The sequence below is a fragment of the Cyprinus carpio genome, chromosome A10 (assembly GCF_018340385.1).
Source record: "Cyprinus carpio isolate SPL01 chromosome A10, ASM1834038v1, whole genome shotgun sequence".
Lineage (NCBI taxonomy): Eukaryota > Metazoa > Chordata > Actinopteri > Cypriniformes > Cyprinidae > Cyprinus > Cyprinus carpio.
The window spans coordinates 19,893,848-19,916,347 of NC_056581.1; the positions used below are offsets into that span (position 1 = coordinate 19,893,848).

General features: G+C 37.1%; 2 protein-coding genes across 2 annotated transcripts in view; both read right to left on the reverse strand.

Moving 5' to 3' along the window:
• LOC109074423 (dapper homolog 3-like) overlaps positions 1-5,717 on the reverse strand; it is a 10,617-nt gene extending 4,900 nt beyond the window's left edge. The window contains exon 1 of the mRNA XM_042765725.1: positions 5,224-5,717. Coding sequence (XP_042621659.1) covers positions 5,224-5,430 — 207 coding nt within the window. The 5' untranslated portion in view covers positions 5,431-5,717. The remainder of the gene's footprint in view (positions 1-5,223) is intronic.
• Positions 5,718-9,828: 4,111 nt separating this feature from the next.
• LOC109067046 (protein FAM222A-like) overlaps positions 9,829-22,500 on the reverse strand; it is a 17,017-nt gene continuing 4,345 nt past the window's right edge. The window contains exons 2-3 of the mRNA XM_042765687.1: positions 19,150-19,291; positions 9,829-11,192 (exon numbers count right to left, since the gene is read on the reverse strand). Coding sequence (XP_042621621.1) covers positions 10,237-11,192; positions 19,150-19,249 — 1,056 coding nt within the window. The 5' untranslated portion in view covers positions 19,250-19,291 and the 3' untranslated portion in view covers positions 9,829-10,236. The remainder of the gene's footprint in view (positions 11,193-19,149; positions 19,292-22,500) is intronic.

A 22,500-nucleotide genomic window follows, 5' to 3' on the forward strand; every position in this document is an offset into this window, starting at 1 on the left:
TTTTTTTTGTTTTCATTTGATTAAACTATAAAATAAATTACTGTTTTATGTCTTCATTTGATAACCAGAAAATTTTTGAGGGGGAAAAAAAGTCCCAAAACATTTCATAGGGTTATTGTAAAAATAAATGTTAATTAAGTTGTTTTCATGCATTCCAATAATAAAAGTGCTTAAACACAGAATTTGGTAACAATAAAACAGAACTTAGACTTGTTTCATAGGACCCTAAATATTTATTTTTTTGTTACATTTTTAAATATACTGATGTTAAATCGCAAGTTTCATGATTTTAATTAATTAGACATGCTTTGTGATTAATAAAATTTAATGTAACCATTAAAAAGGGTTCCAGAAAAAAAAAAAAAAATGGAAAAAAAACAATCCAGAAATATTAAAACGGAATTTGGTAAAAAATAAAACGGATTTCATAGGGCCCTCAGACATCAAGCTCTACAGATCCTCCACACTCGTCATGTGTGTGTACTAATTACTCCATTATCTCTGCATTCTGGCTCGTCTGTGTCTAGCACTAACGTGAGTGTGTGGAGGAGAACTGAGAGACGATCTCTGCGTAGATTTATTAAAATCAGATGAGTGGAGAATGTAGAACGGGCTTCTGGGAACAAGAGGAACGTAATGTCCTGTGTGTAATTCACTCTGACCCTCTAAATCTCCAGAATCAGCTCAGATCTTCTGCTTGGACCAAGAGGAGCTAAGTTTAGGGCCCTAAGATTTTAGCAGCACAGAAAACACGGAATCCAGTAAAAAACAAAACAAAACAAAAACAACGGAATTCACTGTAAAAATGTCAAATCTTGCATGAATAACCCAGAGGCAGGTCTGTAGACTGAATCGGATCTGGACGAGTGTGTGTGTGAATATTAAAGCTCTGCTGTGTAAATGTGTGTGTGTGTGTGTGTGTGTGTGTGTGAGTTTGCTCTTCTACACGCACTGAAACACGCGTGACGCTCGTCTGTGTCTCACTACCTGAGAGAGTCACTTCAGCAGCATTTCACCATTAACTTTGAGAGGAAACTACAGTCTGATACACACTAAAACACACTACAACCCGCCAAAATAAAAGCTCAGTTCAGCTTGAAGAAGTTATGACAGAATAATAATACAGTTTATTAATAAATTATTGCTAAGGAATATTAGCCTACTCAATTTTTCTTCTATTTTTAACAATAAGCTTCTGTTGCGCAGCAATTTGTTTTCCAAAAAATGCAATTGTTTGAATTTCATTTTATATTTTATACATCTTATATTATTAACATATTAAAATATTAATTAAACTGTTAAAGTTTTATGCATTCATTTGATTACCAATATGTTTGATAATAAATTTGTATTAAATCATAAAACACAGAGAAACCAGAAAAATTTAAACACATAAAACAAGTTTTAATTCAACTGATTATAAATCCACTTTTATTTCTAAAATTTAATTAATGCACATTAAAATGCAATTAAAAACCATTAAAATGCAATCCAGAAAAATAAACTAAAACTCGAATTTAAAATAATAATAATAATAATAATTATTATATATATATATATATATATATATATATATATATATATATATATATATATATATATATATATATATATTTCATAGGGCCCTACATTGGAAAAAAAAATGGTAGGATTTACTTTAAAACAATTTTCACTCAGAAATTGCTAGTAAATTTCACAAATAATTACAAAAATTAAGTAGAAAGATGTGTTTTCTTGTAAAAATGTACTTCAATAATCTGTTTCATAATTTATTTATTCAAAAAAAAACAAAAAAACAATTATAGTGTAATCCATCTAGAGTCTGTGTCATTCAGAGCCAGTCCTGAGACATCACGACAAACATCCACTACAAACATCACTGGAACACACACACACACACACACACACACACACACACACACACACACACACACACACACACACACAAATGTACTTACTGATGAGCTTGTATGAATGCTCTGTGTGTGTGTGTGTGTGTGTGTGTGTGTGTGTGTGTGTGTGTGTGTGTGTGTGTGTGTGTGTGTGTGTGTGTGTTTGCTAATGGCTCCTGCGCCCCTAAATAAGATCATGCACTAAGGCTGTTATCTTAACCTGATGAAGTGCACACTCGTTGTCATGGAAACGGATCTAAGGAGATTCAATCAATCTGACAAAAGCATTTCACTATCAATTATTCATATCGAGTGATTCACACGAGGACACAATCACACTGAAGCTTGACGAACCACACGCGGCGCTGAAAGTGTTTATAATATACAGAACATCAGAAAACAACAGCAACATTTATAAAACAACCACTTTAAACCTGAACGCTGCAGAGTTTCTCCGAGACTGAAATGAGATTAAAGAGAGACTTCATCTGAAATCTTCTGTTTGAGACGACAATCATCTCACGTGCGTCTCCTCCAGGGTTTCACAAGAGATCTCGACAGCGTCTCAAACGCTTCTGACATCTGCTTTCCATTTCTCAGCAAACAGAACTCAAACACTTCTCATCAGATCATCTGTCCATATTCATTTATACAATAAGGTCTCATTAGTAAACTAGTTAGTTAATCCATTAACTATCAATCATCAATACATCTGTTGTGGTATTTATTCATCTTCGTAAATTATCTAAGATTAATAAACGCTTTAGTTATATTTGTCATTGTTCGCTTAGGTTAATGTTAACAAATGGAAGCTTATTGCAAAGTTAACCATTTCATCTACTGACGACAGCCAGTGACTCATTTGAATCTGATTTAATTTTTCCTATATTATTATAAGAGAAAAATCATAACTCGAATAAAATCTGAGCTTTGAAAGATTTACAGTAAATGACTAATCAGTGAATTATTAAAATCATTATGACAAACAATGTTGCGCCACTTTTCAGACCAAAATATCTAGTTATGAAGACAATACGAGTGAGATATTAATGAATTAATAAGCGAGAGCACAGCTGTTTTTAGGGAGTGAATGAATCTGCGCTGGAATGATTCTGACAGTGCTCCATCGGTGACTCCCTGAGCAGTGCACTTACTGCGGATCGAGACACACCCCGTGAGTCAGATCTTGGCTTGACTGGTGTTCTTCCACTGGTTTTTTTTTTTTTATTAGAAACGTTCTAAGATCACAGAACCATCAATGCCGATAGATAACCTTTAATTGTAAAAGTTTCCTCAAAGAGACGTTCAGCGAAAAGTTCTTAAAGGGATAGTTCACCCAAAAATTAAAATGACCCCATGATTTACTCACCTTCAAGCTATCCTAGGTGTATATGACTTTCTGCTTTCAGACGAATCCATTCGGAGTTATATTAAAAATCCTGGCTCTATAAAGCTTTATAATGGCAGTGAATGGGTGTTATTTGTAAATAGTCCAAAAGAAGTCCAATAAAGTGCATCCATCCATCATAAAAAGTGTCCCACACGGATCTGGAGGGAAAATAAAGGCCTCCTGAAGTGCATCAATGCATTTTTATAAGAAACATATCCATATTTAAAACTTTATAAACCGTAATCTCTAGTTTTCCGCTGACTCATGAGAATATGCTAGTCTCGCAAGGACTGACGTTTGTTTACAAGAGCAAAGCAAGCAAGGTTTCCTTACTCCTCTTGGTTTATATCGAAATCCTCCCACATTTTTCTTTACAAATCCTGGTTTTGTACTTCTGATTCGTGTTTTGGTCTCTCTGCTGCGCTTCTGCATTCATCAGTTCTCACAGGCGCTTGCGCTACGACTACGTCATCTGCTGAAGTGAACACGCGTACAACACTTAGCAGAAGCTAGAGATTACGGTTTAAAAAGTTTTAGATATGGATGTGTTTCTTACAAAAATGCATCGATTCTCTTCAGGAGGTCTTTATTCATGCCTGGAGCCATGTCAGGGAATTTTGAGCCAGGATGTTTTTTAATGTAACTCAGATTGTATTCATCTGAAAGAAGACTATTATACACAGCTAGGATGGGTTGAACGCACACTGAGCAGGTGGAAAGACTCTTAAACACTCAGGATTCAGCAGAATAAAACACACATCACAATCAGAGAAGGAGCTCCGCTGCAATTTAACCTTTACTTCTCATCAATTATTCACTGGTTTGAACGCTGCAATTATTATTTCACTGAAGCTGCAGGAGGAGAAAGACGAGGCTGTTAATTATCAGAGCGGCCGCAGAGACACACACACACACACACACACACACACACACACACACACTTGCGTTTACACAAGACAAACTGTTGTCTTCTGTCAGACTGCTGTCAGCACCGATGCCAGGAATAAACACGTGTGTGTGTGTGTGTGTGTGTGTGTTTCTCCAGACCCTTGTTTAGAACAGATGAGCGTTCTTCAGATCCAGACCCTCATCAAACACCATCAGGTCCATCTGGTCTCAAACTAAACCTCCATCCTTCAGCAGAAATCAAGAGCCGCTGTGAACTGGTTTACAGGGACGTTCTGGTTTCCACACTGAATGCAGAGAAATCCGAATCTGATCTATGATTGATGACGGTTTATTATTAATGTCCGGTTTGTTTTGATGGAGAAGGAAACACACATAAACCTCTTTTCTGACAGACGAATCATGTGGGAAATTTAACACAACACTTTCTCTGGTGTAATAAATCTCTGAAAACAAACTTCCCGACCGCGAGTCTTCTGTGGGATAATACATCACTGAAGACAAATGAATGTGTTTCTCAGAGGAAGATGAAAGTTACACTGTAACAAAAAAAATATGATTTTTTAAAGTTGCAAACAATGATTATTTTGTGTGTGTGTGTGTGTGAAAAAAAAAAAGTTTTTTCGAAGTTGTAAATAAAACAGATTACTGGAGTATGTTTCACAAGAAAAAACTATTTCTACTTCACAATTTCACCTTTAATTCAATGTGTTACTAAGTATTTATTTGCGAAACTTACTAGCAATTTCTAAGTGAGAATTGTTTATACGCCAATTTCGTCAATGTATTCTCATATTCTGCTCAGGATATGCTACAAACTTCAGCTTGGAGGACCAAAACAACAATTTCACGAATGATCAAGAGAATGCTCTGCTTTACTCAGAAATATAAAGAGAAGTGACACTAAAACAATCTTTGACTATTTTTCTTTACGTCACGGGTGCATTATTCTATGAAGTGAAACTCTCCCTTTAATTAATTAAACTCATTCTCAGCGTCGCTCTCGAAACAAATACAAGCACAAAGAAGTCTCACCGGAGAGCTCGCGTCGTCGTTCGGCCGCTCGGCTCTTTCCGGCTCGGGCTCGGGTTCGGGCGCGTGGAGCGCGAGCGCGCCGGCGATCAGCGCCTCGTGCCGCCGCTTGAGCAGCTCGAGCTCACAGATTCCCGCCAGACTGAGCTCGAGCCGCCGCTTCTGTCTCCCGCGCTCCGCCGCCGCCAGCGAGAACAAGCGGAACATCATTAACGGCGACACATCTACACATCTAAACTACACCGACAGCCGTTTCTGACGAAGTAACCGTGGTCTCCATGATGAGATCCTGTCGCTTTGAGAGAGTTCACGGCTCCGGTCCGCGCAAAGTTATCTGCGGCTGGACTCCAGTTTCTCAGCTGTCAAGAGCTCGTTCTCAGGGTTGCCAGGTTTTCACAACAAAACCCGCACAAACGCTATTGAAAACGAGCCCAAAACGTTAAAAAGCGTAAAAAATCGCGTTCCGAGGGATACAATACACGTTTGTGTGTATGTGTGTGTAAAATTCGCATTCAAGTCGCTTAATATCACGTTATTTGAGTCGCTTCTACCCGCAGGAACATTGTGAATGTATCCCGATTCCGCGTGAAAACGAGCACTTGGCAACACTGATTAGCATATTCCGCTTTTTATTGGCTACGGATTGACATTTTTAATATCCCCGCCCCCTTGAGACGCAAATAATACGAAAATGGACCAGATAGTGATTTTTCTCTATATGTATATTTGTATTACTATATTAATTATAGTCTATCTTTATCATTAGTGTTTTTATGATCTTAAACTATATGTCTGTATTTCTGTGCTGGAGCAAGACGAATCCTTCTAGACGAACTCTTTCTTTCTGACATCAGTAAAAGTGTGTTTATTTATATCTACATAATTATTTGACACTTTTCTTTGCATTAATAAACTGAATGGTATGAATGTTTTAAAGACGAACAGTTTAAGCTAAAATAATAATTATATTATGCATGAAGAAAGCGAGTTTTGAGCTGGTGATTAATGTTGTGAGAGCGCCACCTGCTGGCTATCTGCTCTTCTGTCGGCACTTTAATCAGCTCACGTCATCATTAATTCAATATTTACATAAACGATATCAGCTGGCTGGCATATAACTTTGACGAACGATTCATTTAATGTTTATAAAAATGAAATATGTTCAAGAAAAAACTATCAATGCAGACTGTTCACAATTTAAAAGGAAAATAAAGCAATAAACTAAATTGAAAGAGCTCAATGTTAATTAGAATTTCGTTTAATTCTTTACATTGTAGACTAATATCTCTGTGATATATTTTATTTATTATTTATAGATATTTAACTACAGAGATTCTCTGTTTGGATGCATGGTGTCAGTGGAAGGTGAATGTAAATATTTCAGTGAATAGTGGTGCGCGTCGGCACCAGCAGAGGGCGCGCATGCGCAGTAACTCATCTCTCAGCTGATCTGAGAACCACTTTAAAATCATCTCGTTCCTTGATATGAAGTGAAGCGGCAACCACAGGAATCTGAGAAGAAACAGAATTAGAATGCACTGAAATTAATGTAACTGTAATAGAAAAGCAGTTTGTCGCGACATTTATTATTAGAATTATTATTAATGTTGGAAACAGCTGAGCAGAATTTCTTCAGAAAGTTCAGAAGAACAGCATTTATCTGAAATAGAAACATTCTGTAACATTATAAATGTCTTTATCATCACTTTTGATCAATTTAAAGCATCCTTGATTAATAAAAGTAAATACAAATACATAAAATAAATAAAATTATACTGACTGCAAGCTTTGAGTGTATAATGTTACAAAAGCTTTTTATTTCAGATAAATGCTGATCTTTGGATCTTTCTATTAATCAAAGAATCCTGAAAAAAACTGTTTTAAATAATAATAATAATAATAATACATGTTTCTTGAGCAGCAAATCAGCATATTAGAATGATTTGTGAAGATCATGTGACACTGAAGACTGGAGTAATGATGCTGAAAATACAGCTGCACATCACAGAAATAAATTACAGTTTAAATATTAAAAATACTTCACAATATTACTGCTTTTGCAGTATTTCAGATCAAATAAATGCAGGTTTGGTGAACAGGAGAGAATTCTTAAAAAAAAAAAAAAAAAAAAAATATCTTACTTCAAAACTACTAAAAATGACAAAAAAACTATTACAACTTTAAGTAAAATTAAAATTAAACCAGAAAATAAAATAACTTCGAAATACTCATAAACCCATAATAGTATCTCAATAATACTAAAATAACACTGAATTGCATACAACACCTGCGTGACTCAAAACCTGAAGCGTGGCTGTGATGCGCTGGACGGTTTGTTCCACAACACGCTTTATTAAAGTTAAACAACTCCTGCAAACATTTCATAAGCACATCCGGCTCTGAAAGAGGAGAACAGTTTCAGATTCACATTTCCATATATATGACTGTCGGCCGGAGCTGTGTGTGAAAGTAAATATGAAAAGCAACAACATCATCCTCACATTTCAGATCAGAACAGCGGACCGTTTCAGCAAACTCTGATATCGCAGGATGATAAAGGAGGACGAGGAGACGCATGTGAGCTCAGGTCACACTCAGAGCTGCTTAACTGTGGGCCCCGGGGCCGATAAAGACACCTGACCTCACCGCCCTCAGAAGACAGCAGCCTACAGCCTGCGCTCGCACCCTGATGAGGGACTGTGGGACGCCTGCACTCACTTCTGACACACAATCACACTCAAAACATCACGAGTGATTAAACACCTGACTGTCAAAAACTGATTCATTTACCCCCGATATCAATTTATATTTAGCACAAGGAATATTTCATCACAAAATCCAGATGAGGAAAAATTCAAACTCAACTTTAGTGTCTAAAATCTTCACATTTGACAATACTGTACACTGCTTTTTTACATTTATGAGAAAATATAATTGTATTATGTTGCATCTGACCTCTGACCGTGTTTGAAAGGCATTAGAGACCCCCCCCCCCCTTTTTAAATGTAAACACGTCCCGTTGTGCGCTTAAAATAATGACAAACAGACCAAAAGTGATAGAAAACATTCCTAAATTATATTTATTTGACAATCTTATTGAAGTAGATTTCAGACAGTCACACACAGTAATTCATCACTGAAGCTCGTCTGCTGACAGAATAATTGCACTTTTAAACATTGAGCCTATAGTTTGCTGTTACACACGCACACACACAAACAAACACACACACACAGAGACACACACACACACACACACACACACACACACACACACACACTCAGAGACACACACACACACACACACACAGAGACAAAGACACACACACACACAGACACATAAACACACACACAGAGACACAGACACACACACACACACACACACACACACACACACACACACACAGAGACACTCACACACACACACACACACACACAGAGAGACACAGACTCACACACACACACACACACAGAGACACAGACACACACACAGACACTCAGAGACACACACACACACAGACATAAACACACACACACAGATACACAGAGACACACACACACACACACACAGAGACATACACACAAGAGATACACAGACACACACACACACACACACACACACACACACACACACACACACACACACACACACAGAGACACAGAGACACACACACAGACATAAACACACACACACACACACACACACACACACACACAGAGAGACACACACACACACACACCATTTCCCAAAATAAAACACATGAACATGACAAAACCTCAGATCTCAGACACCTGAATCAAATATCAATAAATAAAACAGAAGGAATAAAATATATAGATACTAATGGGTTCCCGTGGTAATTAATAACATGATTATTAGGCATTGATGAAGACTCCATGATCCCAAAACCATCCATCACAGCTTCACAGAGGATCAGCAGATCAAAACAAACTTCATCATCATCTTCATCTTCATCATCAGAACAGCAGAATCCGTCTGGAATCACATTCTGATTGTGAGGATTCAGATGATAAACACTTCAGATAAACAACAACAAGAATAAAGAATCTTATAAATATGAATGTCATCCTACTGGCAGCAACAAACATAAGAATACAAATATGCATTTATTTAAATTAGGTGTTATATAGGAAATAATAGCAAAATACAGTCAGAATGCACTAGAAACAATGCAGCCTTGTTTGATTAAGAGAGACAAACACTTTCTATTTATTCAGACTGAATGAAGATGATTGAAGCTGTTTAGAGCTTAATTTTGGGGTTTGGCTTCTGAACACAAAATAATTCAGTTTTCCTACTAACACTACAATTCAAAAGTTTGGGGTCAATATATATAATTTTTTTCTTTAAGGAAATTAATCCTTTTAGATGCATTAAATTGATCAAAAGTGGCAGAAAAGACATTTATAATGTTACAGCAGATTTCTATTCCAAATAATAAATCCTGAAAAATAAAATGTATCAGTTTCCACAAAAATATTGTGCAGCACAACTGTTTTCAACATTGATAATAATCAGAAATGTTTCTTGAGCAGCAGATCATCATATTAGAATGATTTCTGAAGATCATGTGACACTGAAGACTGCAGTAATGATGCTGAAAATACAGCTGCACATCACAGAAATAAATTACACTTTAACAGAGATTCACATAGAAAACAGCTGTTTTAAATCATAAAAATATTTCACATTTTTACTGTATTTCTGATATATAAACACCCACGGTGAGCAAAGGAGACTTCTTTCAGAAACATTACAACCCCAAACTTTTGAACAGCAGTGTATGATAGGAAATACTCTTCCAGAGGCTTTAGAAAAGCTCTAGATCTCTTGAATCTGTCTGTAACCCACACACAGACGCTAGCTTGATGAACACAGTACCCATTAATGATTGGAAAGGATCCAGTGTTCCTTCAGGTCAGTGTGGATTACCATTACCCTTTAAACCTGTGACCCACACAACCCTAGCTCCCAGCGCTTTCAGCTCAGCCTGTGTCCTATCTCAACACCGGCAGCTGAAGGTGCGGCTCGTGTCCTCGTCCCAGCATGCGCTCCTTGATGCAGGGCGGCTGGATCTCGCTGATGAGGCACTCCAGAGACTGCAAGCTGCTGCTGAGGACCGACGCCTGGCACAAGCTCTTCCCCTGCGGCCACAGGGTGTTCGGATGGAGGCGCGGGGCCGTGGTGGAGCCGGCAAGCGGCTCCTGAAGGTTATAACAGTCGCTATCCGGTGTGGCGAGCACACTATTCCAAGCGGGAGCAAAGAACTGGCTGACTGAGAAGTCTCTATGCATGGCAGGGGATGATGGGACCTTGTCTAGAATGGTTAGACTGGGAGGGTGGGATCTGTAGGACACCTCGGGCGAGCGGCTGACGACGGCTCCGCTCCCGCTCCCGGCTCCGTACAAGTGTGGATAATGCCGCTGCGCCCAGAAATCCGAACCGGCCGCGTCTGCGCTTTGAGCAGGCAGAACAGCTCCGGAATATGCCAGAGAGCTCTGGGCGAAACTCGAGTCGGCGCAAGACGCGGCCAAAAATGAAGGACTGGATTGGACGTTGGACGGACGGCTCATGTGATGGACGACGCCGTGGGACACAACGCCATACGGCTTCTGCCGGTGTCTGCTGGGAGGCGCGTACGGAGCCACCGCCATCTGGATAGGGGAAAGTTTAGCTCGTTTTCCATCGGCGCTCTTCAACACACCTTTGGAGGAAGTCTTGACGATCGCCAGCAAGCCTTGGTAGGCGCCGGTGTAGGGGTGCGAGTACGGGCCCAAGCCCTGGCCGCCGGTGTCCAGGCCGTTGACGGTCCTGCTGATTTGCTTGTGCTGCGGGACCCTGATGTTGGAGGGGAAGATCTTGATTGAAAGGGGGCTGTTGGCTGTTCTTTGCGCAAAGGAGTCCAGTTCGGCTGCGGACGGGTAGCGAGCACAGCGCGAGGAGATCACCTCACCTGCAAACAAAGAGAGATTCTAGTTGGGAAGTGATCATTTTGAAATAATATTTTAAAATGAACACACATTCACTCTCATTTGCATGCCTAATATGTCAAAAATGCAAACCGTTTCATGTCTCCTATCTCTTTCCCCGCCAGCGTTTTTGAAACAAATGACCAGCCACAACCAGCATTTTTGATCGTTTTCACTAAAGTTTCATGGCCTCCTTGTTGTATGAATATCTAAACACGCAATACATCAAAATAAAGATCAGAGCCACTACTTTTAAACAAAAAAAAATCTGTTTAATTCTAGCTTCAAGCATTCTTTTTGATCAACACTTGAATGTAGGTACAGTAAGTTTCATAAAAAAGCAACATTTTGAGCAAAAAGCTGAGAAAAAAAAAAAAAAAAAAATCGCGATTTTATCAAAGACTACATCTGGATCATATTCAGCTCGATGATCAAAGCAAAGATGCAGTCGATCGCTTCCATCAAAGCTTCCCAGTCCTTTGACACGTCCGGGATCGACATTTCACTCGGTACCAAATGGCAGTTTTCATTTATATGCTGTTTATTGTCGATGATCGCACTGTTTTTCATACGCATCTGCTTATGCTCGTTTCTGCGTCTTCCTCGCCTGTGTTTTTGATCATGTGATTGTGGATGTGTAATAGCGCCCCCGAGCTATTCCATGGGAAAGAGTTAACATTCAACATTTAACAGGATTAGGGTTGGAGCTGAACTCTGCAGGACGCCGGCCCTCCAGGACAGAGTTTGGAGACCCCTGATGTAAATGATACCATATTTTCAACAACAGCAGTGAACTTTGAGGGGAAAGGTAGAGTAATTTGCATCATTGGACGGTTTCGTTACTTCCAACTTCCCACAGTCTCTTTGAACATTAAAACTGATCCTCGAGCACTGCCTACTTTAATTTGATTAACCTCGTCTTGACCAGCCTACAAATCTAACTTTTAAACCTTTTTGTCATCCGTACACAAGCAGAGCGGTGCATAAGAGTGCAACAGAAACATTGGCGGGACAATTCGGTAATCCTAACTACTGGAGGCATGGGGGGGTTGTCTATGGTATTACAGCCCTGATTCCCAGCACACACAAAACCATGCAAACACCCTCAGTGGATCACGACTAGTATCCCGCAAACTCTCCACTGAAAACAATGATGTTTCCAATTTGAGGCTGTGCTGTCCGACGAAGCGCCTCGTGCTGGAGGTGCAATAAATATGGAAGAGTTATGAATACTGGATGAGTTAAAAATGATCAGACGTCACACAAGAAAAATCGTCCAATAAAAATGAAGATATTGGAGCGTCTGCATCGCTCTCCGTCTCCTTATTTCCTCGGCTGGCTGTTCATCCTCAGACATCTGCATCTCTCTAAAAACTCATTTTGTGGAGGGAGACACCTCGGGCAATGTTTGATCAGTGCATTATGAAATTAATTTGGTCTTTCTTCAGGACAAAATTGGATTACCTTGGGAAATCAAGGGGGGGAAAAGAGATGAGGAGGGGGATGGGAAAAGAGCTCATTTTGTTTCGGTGGCTTGAGTGGAATTCATTTCATGGCGTTTGGATGTGCAATCCACTCAAAATGGGCTCGGATACGGGTGGAGCTACATGCAATATTAACATCAGAAACATTGCTATACAAGCAGCAAATTGGAAACATGGCTTTATATGTGTTTGTGCATCTGTGTGCTGCTCGAATGCATCTTGAATGGATCCCTGGACTATAATGAGGACAGGATTCTCACAGACGCCAGTGAGGCCACAATAAAAATGCAAGCCCATATCACTGGCGACCAATTTTGAGATGTCTACAAATGCAATAGCTTTCAAATGAAAACGGGACCTATAGCCAGAAGTGTACGGGCGACTAACCGAGATTGGATTTAAACACCATTATTCAGGCAATTTCATGGGTGTTTAGCTTCCCGCAACACAAGGAAGCTGGAAAAAAAAGTGCTCCATTTCTGAGCAGTAAATCTACTGGAGGAAAATATGGCTGGAATGACACCTTTATGGAATGTCTGATATAAAAAGACAAGTGCTTAAATTAAGGCCGATCATGCCACAGTCAATCATAATCACTCTGTGGTGAACGATTGAAGGATCTCTACTAGAGAAACACAAACACAACCTCTCCTCCATCACGCGATGCTGAGCTCACGTTGTTCCCGTTTGGGATTGATTTGGGACTTCATTTCATTCCAGGCCCACAATGAGCCTCCAACTGTGAAAATGATTCAATCTACAAGATCCACCTCATGAAGGAAATAAATTGAGTGTTTAAAATGAAGGGAAGAGCAGAGGTGGCGAGCCACCCAGGGTCACCAAACACTCACATGGACTGGGAAAATTTGACTTCAGGAAAAAAAAAAATCAATCAAAAGAGATGGTGAAAAAAGGAATATGTTTGAAATTTAAGGCAAAAGTGGCACTGCATTCAAAGAGCTTGGGTTAAGCATTTCCAGAGGATGGCCAATCGTCAACAAATACTGTGAACCAGTTGATCAAACCAATCATTAATTATTACAGACCCATGAAATTACTTCCTGTGTTGACATAGAATCAAAAAATAAAAAAACATCTTATCACTAGGGCAGTACCTTCAATTGGACATCTTCGTAACTTATTTGCCCCCAAAAGGCAAAGATTTTATTACTCTTGAAAATAAAGGTTATTAATTGCCATTGATAGTTCCATGAAAAACTTTTAACATCCATGGAACATTTCCAATGCACAAAATGTTCTTTATAGTGGAAAAAAGATTCTTTAGATTATGAAAATTCTCTTGACATTAAGAAAAAAAATGTTTTTTTTTTTTTTTTAAGAATGTTTCACTGAAAGGTTCTTTGGGGAACCAAAAATGGTTCTTCAATACAGGGGTCTTGAAAATGCCTTGAGGTCCAGTATATTAATTTAACATTTATTATCAATCAATTACTATATTAATTAAATAACATATAAATACATTTTACCGTCTTCTTAATTGTTTTTAATTTTTATAATGCATTATCTTCTTGTCAATCCACTAGTTCACATTTACAACTCGTATTTGCGGCATAAAAACATGGGTGGATTTTCACATCGGTCTGAACAGAAACAACAGACGGGTTTATTGAAAAGCACATTCATTCTCTGCCAGCAGGAGGCGCTTTCAGACCCTCAGGCATCACTGCAAAAACATCCTACTGGAACTTTTATTTGTAAGAGTGTAGAACAACCTTCGGAGCTTCTACAGAGCACTTTTCATTCTTCCATTCTTCAGAAACCATCTGTGAACTGGTGCTTCCAAACCCAGACACCAATATGCTAAACCTAAGACAGCCAAAAACTGTTCTTGATCAACAAGAACAACCAACTGTTTAAATGTTTCATTCAATCAGAAAACCTTTTTAGGTTCTACAATTAATCCATAATATAGAAAAATAAAAACATTTATGTACTAGTAATTTAGAGCCCAGAAATCAATATACTGATCAAAAGAACCAACAAAGGCTCCCCAAAGAACCATACAGCAACTCAAGAACCCTAGATAGGCAAAACTGGTTCCCAATGAACAACAAGAACCTACACTGAAACATCAAGAGTTTTTGGCTCTCTGAAGAATCATACACTCTTAAAAGAAGAGCCATCTTGGGTTCTCCAAACCTCAGTAAACAGTTCTTAGAAAGAACCATTTTTTTAGTCTGAAAAGCATTTTGAAAATCTAAAGAATCTTGTGGGCTATTGAAATACTCCATGGATGTTAAAAGTTCTTCATGGAACCATCAATGATACCAATAAAGAACCTTTATTTTTTAGTGTCTGGTACTAATATGCACCTTTTATGGGTAAATAAGGTACACATTTTTTTCAGTATTGGGTGGCACATCAAATGTTTTGCACTTTGTGTAAACAGCCAATAGGCTTTAGTTTAAGATGAACTGCAATAGTAAACCATGACTTAGAGAACATTTGGTTGAATAAATGAAAACGTACAGCCAGGAAATCTAAAATATAGATGTGAAAAGTGAGAAGCTAATCGTTGAACCAAAAACGTTCCTTCACTGAAGTGAGAGTAAAATACAACATCTGATGTAATTAGCATCTTGACCTTCAGTAATTATCCACCTAGTGCTCACTAACCTTTCAGCTATAAATACACAGCAATCAAGAAGCACAATTAGCTTAATGTAAACGTCCATCTGATGTTCGCATGTTGCTGAGCTGAAGCAGCTTGGTGAAAGTCAAGCCTTCGCACAGCATTACATGAGGACGAGGACGAGGACAGGGGGCTCTGAAATCTCAATTAACACACAGCTAATTAACTGAACACACGATCTGATACAGACTGAACTCTTAAAGTAGGCCAGAAACAAGAATTAACAGAGGAGCAAATGCCCACAGCTGAGAATAACACGCTTAGAATAAAGAAAAACTTATCGTTTGATTCTGTTGATGCAAGTATAGTTTGTTATATTTACTGATTATCAGTTATCGGTTATCATTATCGGTATACTTATAATTTTGGTTTTATTTATAGTTATTTCTGAATTTAAAATTATCAATATACTTGTGGATGAATTGATAGTTATTGTTATACTTATTTTATATTTATGGTTGTACTTCTAGTTATCGGTATAGATATTACTCTATTTTAAGTTATCGATATAGTTATTGTTATCGTTATAGTTGTGTTATATTTATAGTTATAGTTGTATTTATAGCTATGATTATGTTTATAGCTGTTATTGTATTTAGTTATTGTTACAGTTAACGTTTCAGTTATCGTTTTCATTACAGTTAGCTATTGTTACTTATTGTTTTATTTATAGACATTGTTATAGTTACTGCTATAGTTACTATAGTTTCAGTTGCCTGTTGTTGCTAACGCCATGATTTTAGTCTCACAAAGACTGTCTTAAAGGGACAGTTCACCCAAAAATGATCATTCTGTCATTACTTGACAATGGTTGACTTATCCCTTTAAGTTCAAAACAACAATTTTCTAAATGCATTAATAAATGCATAAATACATGCATTAAAAATAATGCATAAACAAATGCATAAATAAATGTTTAAAAAATTAAATGAATAAATAAATGCAAAAATACATGCATATATATATATATAGCGTTAAATGCGTAAAGGTTGAATGAATGAATGCATGGTAATCTAAAGCATGTCATTTAACATTTTGACATTTCAGCCATTTGATGCATTTGAATCAGAAAAAGTGAACTGCACTGAATTTAATTTATAATGTCAAAGCTGATTTTATTATAATTTTATCTTCTATACACTCCTGTATTAAGCTTCTTCTAAAAATTAATTACAATTTTTAAATCCATTTTGAACCAAAAGTGCTGATACAGTGCTTTCTGACTATTAAATGTAAAATAATGGATACAAACATTTGAATTAACATCTACAAACATTTGAGTTTGACAAGAAATTCAGTGAAAACCTAGGATTCAGTGAGTCATCAGAGTGATTCAAACTCATAATGAGAGTGATTCTTTTTGACCTTTTCATAAAACAGTTCAAAAGAGTCATTTGCTTGTGAATCAGAGTACACCGTTCACACCAGTTAGTGTCTATTTATTGTTTTCCCTTTTCAGCTCCAGTGCTGTTGATTTTTTATTATTATTTTATTTTAGTCTAATGAACCCTCAGCTCGTTAACAAGGACTGAGACGTGTGCCGACAGTAAAAATCATTAAACCATGCTCATCAGAGAGCTCTGGAGCTCCAGATCAATATTTACAATAGATAACAAGTCTGCCAAGTTAAAAATCCTTAATAAGTGCTTAAATAAATAAAAATAAATACATAAAAAATGCTCAAATAAAAGCTTAGATGCTTAAATAAGTAAATAAATCCATTATTTTATTTTATTTTACACGAACGGTTCTGAATTCCCAAGTTATCTGCCTGAAGAGCCCACACAGACCGCTCACAAAACAGATTCACGTCCAATTTAATACAGGACTTAATGCAGAACCGGACATAAAAGACTGGCTTCTGCTGGGCTTTAAAGCGTCTGCATCAAACCCAAATAAAACATGACCTCGCAGCAGCGAGCCGTAATTACCCCGCTCTGGGCTGAAGCTTTTCTGAATGCCAATGCTTCAGATTTACGGCCTTTTGCTCTGGATAAAGCACTTCACTTCAGGCCAAGAGTCTGTAGAACCACTGATCAAAGTCCACACAAACACACCACAGTCCTGCAGGTGAAGGAGATATCGCCGAGGCAGACATATACACGATGGGCGCATTTCCAGCTGAACAGATTCAACTGTTAAACCTCCAGAGAGCAAGTGAGAGGCAGAGGAAAGTGCAGCATCTGAACACGTGATGATGATGATGGACGGAAGCGACACGAAGCTGCGTCACGGCTGATCAATGCGCCCGCAGATTCAATTAAACTGCTGCGATGGACGTGTTTGATAAGAGCTGTATGGAGCTCCTGCAGATCTGTGCAGATGATAGGAAGCGTGCCTCTCAAGGTGAACGTCTTATCTGACGTCTGAACGCTGACAGACGAGCACAGCCGTGAGTTTCCCGCAGCTCTTCACGAGCAAACAGCCGCAGGAGCCGCAGGGAAGTAGGCCAGAGAGTTTAAGAAGAGAATAATAAAACGTATCCACCTCTCTCGCTCTCCTAATGGATGAAAATCCATCTGCTGGATGGAGATCTATGAGCCGCTCGATGAGGTTAAGCCACGGAAATCAAAGGTTACCCTGAAAATTCAATTTACCAGGCACTTCTTTCTTCCACCTCCAATAAAACGCTTTAATCTCACTCACTTTCTGCCCTTTTATGCATCTTTGAAGTTTATTTCCTTTACCTTTCTTTCTCTTACTTTCCCCATCTCTCGCTCGGCCTCATGTGCTCTTTTTCTTCCTCATCATGAAACTAAAAAACTGAAACTCTCAGACGAAAATAATAATAATCATTGTGTTGAGAAAAGGCTTATTTATAAAAGTCAGTAAGTAAATAAAAAGTACATAAAAAAAAAATAAAAAAAATAAAAGTAAGTAAATGTGTGTTAAGATGGGCTTGTTTTTATATATAAGTGATGTAATATATTTCAATATATATAAAAAAATCTAAAATATAAATTAAAATAAAAAACTTAATATTAAAATAAATATAAGTAAACAAGATTCATTTAAAAATAAATAAAAACCAGTAAATAAGTGTAAACACAGGGCTTATTTTCATATATTTATATAAAGTTATTTAAATAATATAATATGAAAATATGAAAATATAAAAGAAATAAAAAAAAAGAATTATGAATTAACATTATAGTATACATTTATTTAATGCCATGTCAGCATCAAAGGCTATTTTCATGGCTGAATTAACATTAAAATAAAAATAGTAAAACATAAAAAAGGTAATAAAACACAGGGCTTATTTTTAAATAAATAAATGTATAAATAAAATAAAATAAAAATAAGTGAATAAACTAAATGTGTTAAGACGGGCTTATTTTTATATACAAGTGATAATATATATTTTTATATATAAATAAAAAGTCTAAAATATAAATAAAAATGAAAAAACGTATTAATATTATTTTTATAATTAAATTAAATAAACAAAATTTAATATATAAATTTAAATGAGTGTAAGTATTGGATTATTTTTATTTATTTATATTTAGTTTTTTAACCATTATATTATTTTATATAAGGTTTGTTTTATTTTTTTTATTTCAAAGAAAAAATAATATTTAATATAAAATTAGAATTATGAATTAACATTCAAAGAAAAATTTAAAAAAATAAAAAAAAGGTAAAATTAAGTAAATAAGTAAATAAATAATAAGCACAGAAATAATAAGTAAACAATAACCAAATGAAAATAAATAAATAAATAATTGTAATAGTTAGGGTGGTGCTTAACCAACACTCAATCACCTCAGAGCTACATCTAACCAGCCGTGCCAGACTTACTCTTGTGATTGAGAGGCGCGTCCGGGATCTTCGTGGCACACGTGAGGTGTAGGTGCTGGTGTCGGGCCGGTCGGTTCTGTCTCTGCAGACACGCCAGCATGGTGCAGTTTGAGCTCTACGGGTCGCTGAAGACTTCAGGGATCTGCAACAAGAAACAAACCCGTTCAGAGGAGCTCATCAGACGCTGAATCACAGGCGGAGGCCTTTCTGAACCGGACGTAAGCGGCAGCATACGACAGCATTAATCCATCTCTCAGCGGCTCATCAATCCCAACATCAATCTCTTCTGCTCTCAGAGGTAATAAAACCCATCAGGACAGATGAGAAATAAACACAGCATCCCCAGTGTGACTGTCCCACGAATTCACTTACTCTGATGTACAAAAGAAATTAATACTTTTATTTATCAAGGATGCATTAAATCAATCAAAAGTGACAAAAGACATTTCAGTTTCTTTAAATTCAACAAGCATCAGCTATATACAAAGTGACCCACACTTGAAAATGTGTGCAAATTTACACCTGAAGCCACACTGAGATCCCAGTATCTCTGGAGCTGAACCATTCAGGGCCTTAAAACTACACATACCAAAAGAAAAGTTTGTTAAGAACCGGAATCTAAAAAGATATTGAGATATCTTTAATATTTCTTGAGTTACAGTCATGCAAACTTTAGGGGAAAACACACGACAATCATTTTTAAAATGTCACCATTGTCATATAATGCAACAAAATAAATATCAATCCATGAAATTTAATATTTGGGCTTTCATCACTATTTATGTTTGTCTTTCTTCATTAAATATATTACCAAAGTCAACAATTTGAGTTTCTGAAATCTGGTAGATTTGACACGGAGTGACCCAGCACTCATTCATGTGATTGGACGAGATTGTTACATTGTGAATGTTGCCAAAGCAACAAGGCCTAAAGTGATATTGCATTTGTTACATAATAACAACATTAAAGGATCCGTCATTATTTTATAAATGTTATAATCAATGGAGCACTGGACTGATCAATCAGAAGACAGGAACACAGCTGAAGTATATCTGAAATCTCTTTTATAAAAGCCTGTTTCTGCTCCATGAGATTCAGATGATGGAAATCCTCCTGAGCTCACGAGTGCAGGTTGTTCATCTGCATTAGTCTGCTGTGTTTTGCAGTCGTTTGTGATTCGTCTCCTGCACTGATTTCTGCTGTGGGTCCAGAGTCTAACCAGAGGCAGCAGAGACGAGCATAAAAGCACCTTCCATTACGGCGAGCAGCTCAGGGCTACATTAAAGCTTTAAACACATTAAAGCCGAACTCTGAATATGACGGACAGAGAAGACGACTTCTGAGGAGTGTGGATTGAGACGGCGCTGGAGCATGTGCAGAACAGGGCTAAAGATGAAACGCACTCATGTGGACTGTTTCACTGAATAATGATATTTTTGTCTGTTCCGTCATGTGACTTCAAAAGATTTGGAATAAGGTGCCAAAGTCATAATTAATACTATAAAATCTATTTATATTTTTTTTCCCCAACTTGTGTGTTTTCCATTTTAATTCTTCTGGATGACGTTTTAATGGGTTAAATCAATTTTACTCAAATCATGTCTAATAATTTGAGTTCATAAAACTTTTTAATTTATTTATTTTTTTTTAATTTAATTTAAGCAATCTTTTAAAATGTAAAACAAACATCATGATTTTTATATTTAATTTTTCTCTAAGAAAGTGCTTCACAACAGTGTTTTAATATTAACAGTACAATATTTATTATAAATAGTAATACATCTCAGTCATAATTTCTTCAAATTAAACCAAACTTTTATTTTTGTGTTTACAATGAAGACATTTGAGTTTCTGTATTTGCTATTAAAATTACTTAAATTCTTTTATCATATATTAAATTAATCAAAAGTGACAGTAAAGACGTGTAATGTGACAAAAGATTATTTCAAATAAACGCTGTTCTTTTGAACTTTCTATTCATCTGTGAATCCTGAAAAATAAAATGTACCATGGTTTAAACAAAAATATTAACTGTTTTCAACATTGATCATAATCAGAAATGTTTCTTGAGCAGCAAATCATCATATTAGAATGATTTCTGAAGATCATGTGACACTGAAGACTGGAGTAATGATGCTGAAAATACAGCTGCGCATCACAGAAATAAATTACACTTTAACAGATCTTCACACAGAAAACAGCTGTTTAAAATTCTAACAATATTTCACTATTTTCACTGTATTTATGATCAAATAAATCTTCTTGGTGAGCAGAAGAGACATTCATATTTTTAAATGTCCCAAATCTAGATCAGAAACACAGAAGTCAACATGAGTCTTAGTAAAGATCAGCAGCTGGTTGTTAATTGTACTGAAGCGTCTCTCTGTTGATCTTGTCGTCTTTGAGCGTCACACTCTGAAAGGCAAGGACGGTGAATCCTTGGCACTTGGCTCTGACATCGGCACCAGCGATAAGAATATAATCAGGCTCAATGAGGCCTGGCGAGGGCCAGCAGGAGATAAAGGGTCCCACACACTGACGCTGATCTTTTGTCTCCCCAGAATTTCTGATAAGACGCGTCAGCAGACAAATTGTGCATCTATTCTGGTATTTGAACTCATCTCAGGCCTGAGGGCAGAAACTGAGGGCGTCTAATTGCACGTTCTGTCATCAACATGGAGGCGAGGAGCGCTGGGTGTGTGAGAAGATAAGGTCACATGACAGACGAGACCCTTTACATCTCATCTGATCCTCTGAGAGTCTCCGGATGAGACGTGGATCCGTGCAATCAGCTAACTGTGAATCAGGAAAACAGCATTCAGTCTCTACAGCTCACGTTCACACAGAACTCTGCAGGGGAAGGATTCACAAACACATGATATCAAACGCTCTCTGCAAACACACATGAATAAACAGAGATCACATTCAGCATTCACGTTACTTCAGTCTGTTAGAATCAAATCACTGTAACCGACTCTCAAAGACTCAAACTCCCATGAGCCTCTTCTTCAAGCTCACAGGACAGCTTCAATTCTACATTTTATAATTACATGAGAGTAAAAAAGGTTTGGGCTGGCTCTCATTCACATCTTAAAAGTCTCTTTAAGACAACTTAACTTCATCCACTAGAGAAAGAAAGCTACAAAAACTGATTGTCAACAACAAATGTCAAATCAGCTCTTTCTTCTCACCAAGGCTACATTTATTTGATCAAAAATACAGTAATATTCTGAAATATTTTTAGTATTTAAAACAGCTGTTTTCTATGTGAATCTCTGTTAAAGTGTAATTTATTTCTGTGATGCGCAGCTGTATTTTCAGCATCATTACTCCAGTCTTCAGTGTCACATG